The sequence below is a fragment of the Megalobrama amblycephala genome, unplaced genomic scaffold, assembly GCF_018812025.1.
Source record: "Megalobrama amblycephala isolate DHTTF-2021 unplaced genomic scaffold, ASM1881202v1 scaffold583, whole genome shotgun sequence".
Lineage (NCBI taxonomy): Eukaryota > Metazoa > Chordata > Actinopteri > Cypriniformes > Xenocyprididae > Megalobrama > Megalobrama amblycephala.
This window is the reverse complement of record NW_025953490.1, coordinates 1531-4512: the sequence shown is the minus strand read 5'-3', so window position 1 is coordinate 4512 and position 2982 is coordinate 1531. Positions and strand designations below refer to the sequence as shown.

General features: G+C 36.0%; 1 protein-coding gene across 1 annotated transcript; it reads right to left on the bottom strand.

Moving 5' to 3' along the window:
• Nucleotides 1–788: 788 nt before the first annotated feature.
• On the bottom strand, nucleotides 789–2425 carry LOC125262068 (putative gustatory receptor clone PTE03). Its single transcript, XM_048180628.1, has 2 exons — nucleotides 2340–2425; nucleotides 789–2216 (listed from the first exon to the last, which is right to left on the bottom strand). The coding sequence occupies exon 2, from the start codon at nucleotides 2183–2185 to the stop codon at nucleotides 1268–1270; it is 918 nt and encodes a 305-aa protein (XP_048036585.1). The 5' UTR covers nucleotides 2186–2216; nucleotides 2340–2425; the 3' UTR covers nucleotides 789–1267.
• Nucleotides 2426–2982: the final 557 nt, after the last annotated feature.

Sequence of the window (2982 nt, the reverse complement as noted above, 5' to 3'; positions counted from 1 at the left end):
TGGTGAGGGAGTGCACTGTGATTGGACGGTGCTAGAGCCTGGTGTGTCTGTGACAATGTTGGACAACGCTGCAAATTTTCGTGGAAAACCTGATTCAAAACCGACATCTTTTTTACACTTTCACAGCTGGGTCATTCACTGAAAACTGTTTTTTCAGCTTTTCAGAGTAGCTACTTTAAGCCACATTGATCTCCTTTGTTAGTCTGTTTCTGGCCTGGTTATACAAGATTTTATCCCCACTTCTGTAGGCATCCTCTTTGGCATGACAAAGCTCTTTGAGTTTCCCAGTAAACCAATGGTTTATCATTAGAGAATGATAAGAATGTCTTGGTAGGAATGTGCATATCCTCACGTAAACTGATATATGATGTTACAGTAGATCGGTGGCAGTAGCTTCAAAAACACTCCGGTCATTCCAGTTACAGGTTTAGCTGATTTCAGTTTCTGCTTCTAAGTTGGTATGAGATGAACCAGACAGTGATGGGAAAGCCCCTGCCCCTTTGATCGCAAAAGGGAAAGTTCCCTTTGCGGTCGTGTCGTGACCCCCCGCATTCCCATTATATTTTTCCCCCATAAAACTAATCAAAGAATAAAAAGCATACGTAGTCTACCAAATTCTTTCATTCAAAAGACTACGCTCTTGTTGCTTAAAGTTTGAATACTGATTTAATATCGCAGAATAATATAATTTGCATAATGAAACAACTAGTATCTCAGCATTACAGTTTGGCAGCCCATCTGAGCATGTGCAGTATAGGATTTGAATGCACCAAACATTGTTAAAACATTCACTATGTAATGGATCTAATCTGCTATCATCGGGCTACAGGCTGCGGCGAGGACCTCTTGGGAAAATTCCATCAATGGCGAGGAAAGAGTTAATATGAAGGGGTGGATTTTACAATCCCCTTCTTTTATAACAAATTCGTTTTTAAATTAAATGAAATTCTGGTATTCTAATGCAATTCTAATGTTTCAGGCAATGTCTGTATTTGGTATCTGAGAGGTGACTTAGGGTCTGTCTGACCCATGTCAGTAATGCAGTAACAGTGTTCACTCATTTAGCCAGGCTAAATAATAGATTATATGTATAGGCCTATAAATGTATAATTGTGTCAAATATTTACTGGGAATGTTACATTTACAGATAACATGTAATGTATGCGATTACAAAGCATGGTAAGAGATAAAACAATGTTTGATTAAACAATGATTTTTTGCTGAATATCATACACATTCTGTATTACCTATTACATCAAAAACACAGCTATTTGGATGCTTTTATAATACATATCATTTTTTTGCGAATTTCAGGAAAATTCAGACCATAAACAACAGGGTTCAGGATGGGTGGTACAACAAGAAACTCCAGTGAAAGAATAATCGAGAGCCATATAGGGAGATCCAAAGTCACAAACCGACTCAAAGTGACCTCACAAAAAAGAGCAACAGAGAAATTTAAAAGGATCACCATGTGTGGAATACAAGTTTGAAAAGCTTTTCTCCTGAACTCTGCTGAGCTTTTTGTACAAATGATCAGAATTTTAACATAAGAATATAATATAAAACTTAAAGGCATGATAACAGTTGTGGTCACTATGAAAAAGCCAAAAACATTATTAATAATAGTGTTTGAACAAGAAAGCTTGACAATTTCCCAGTTGTGACAATACACCTTCCAAAGTTTGTTACCACACACATTCAGTCTGGCATTTAAAATACCAGCAATGCCGACACAAAGCATTGGATAAATCCAGCTCATAGCTATTAAAACAGATAAAATCCTGGGAGTAATTATGCTGTTGTATTGTAAAGGTTTACAGATTGCTACATATCTGTCAAATGCCATTAACATTAATATTGTATTTTCATTTGATGCATATGAATAAATGACAAAAGCCTGTAAGAGACATGCTTCACGGGAAACCAAGTGTGTATCAGACAGCAAGTCTGTCAGTAACCTTGGGAAAAAAGCAGCTGTTCCAAACACAGAGTTGAAGGACAAACATGAAATCAGAATGTACATGGGCTGGTGTAATGTCCTTTCAAGAAAAATGGCAAGAATTATAAAGGCATTGAAGAATATAATAGCACAGTATAGAATAATTCCCAAACTGAAGAAAGCATATCTTATGTACCCAATATTTTCAAACAACATCAAGTAAAAATACGTTCCATTTTCCATTTTCCGTTAAGCAAAGGATGGATTCATTGACCTGAGGATGAAAGCAGACACAGTTCATGTTATTTATACCTTAAAAAAGATTGTTTGGTAATACTTCATTTTACAGTGTCCTTGTTACACATGCTACTACATATAGTTACTATAGAATAGTCACCTTCTGTGATACAATCTGACATTACCATCCCTTTGTCTTCAAAGAATGTGTAAATGTGCAGAGAATTAGCTCTAGCCTACTTGTGCTATGTTTTAGAAGAACTAGAGTCACCGTACATGCCATTTTTATAGCATAAAACATGTCTCTGAAGACCTCTCCACTGTGGCTCGATTTGCATAAACAGCACACCGGAAGTTTTTCTCAACTAAACATTTAAAATGTGGCACAGTTGGTAAAACTCTTGTAACTCAAAACTCACTGATAACCGCAAGCTATTGAACAATTTGCTTAAAATTAAATGTTTTGAAGTCTGACGATGTAAGAATGTAACAACAACTTGTGTTGGATGAAAATGTGCAGTCTGGTGGGCAGACACAACAAATGAGGTTGTGAGGTTTTTTTTTTTTTATTTTAAATTAATTTTCAACACAATATGCAAAGTGTCATTGGTGATATGGTACTATTGACTAGATTCATACTTGTTCTCAGTTGTGTTTATCTTTTAAATGGCAAAGGTTATGTCTTAACACAGCCTTGACCACCAGATGGTGATATTGATCTGTGCATAATTTAATAGTGTGCAGCATGTGCACATCTCCTAATATTATGATTATAGTGTTGAATGGTTCATGCTTGAAATCAT

Excerpts from the sequence above, each read along its gene's own strand:
- LOC125262068 (XM_048180628.1), bottom strand. The coding sequence starts at position 2,185 with ATGGAAAATGGAACGTATTTTTACTTGATGTTGTTTGAAAATATTGGG.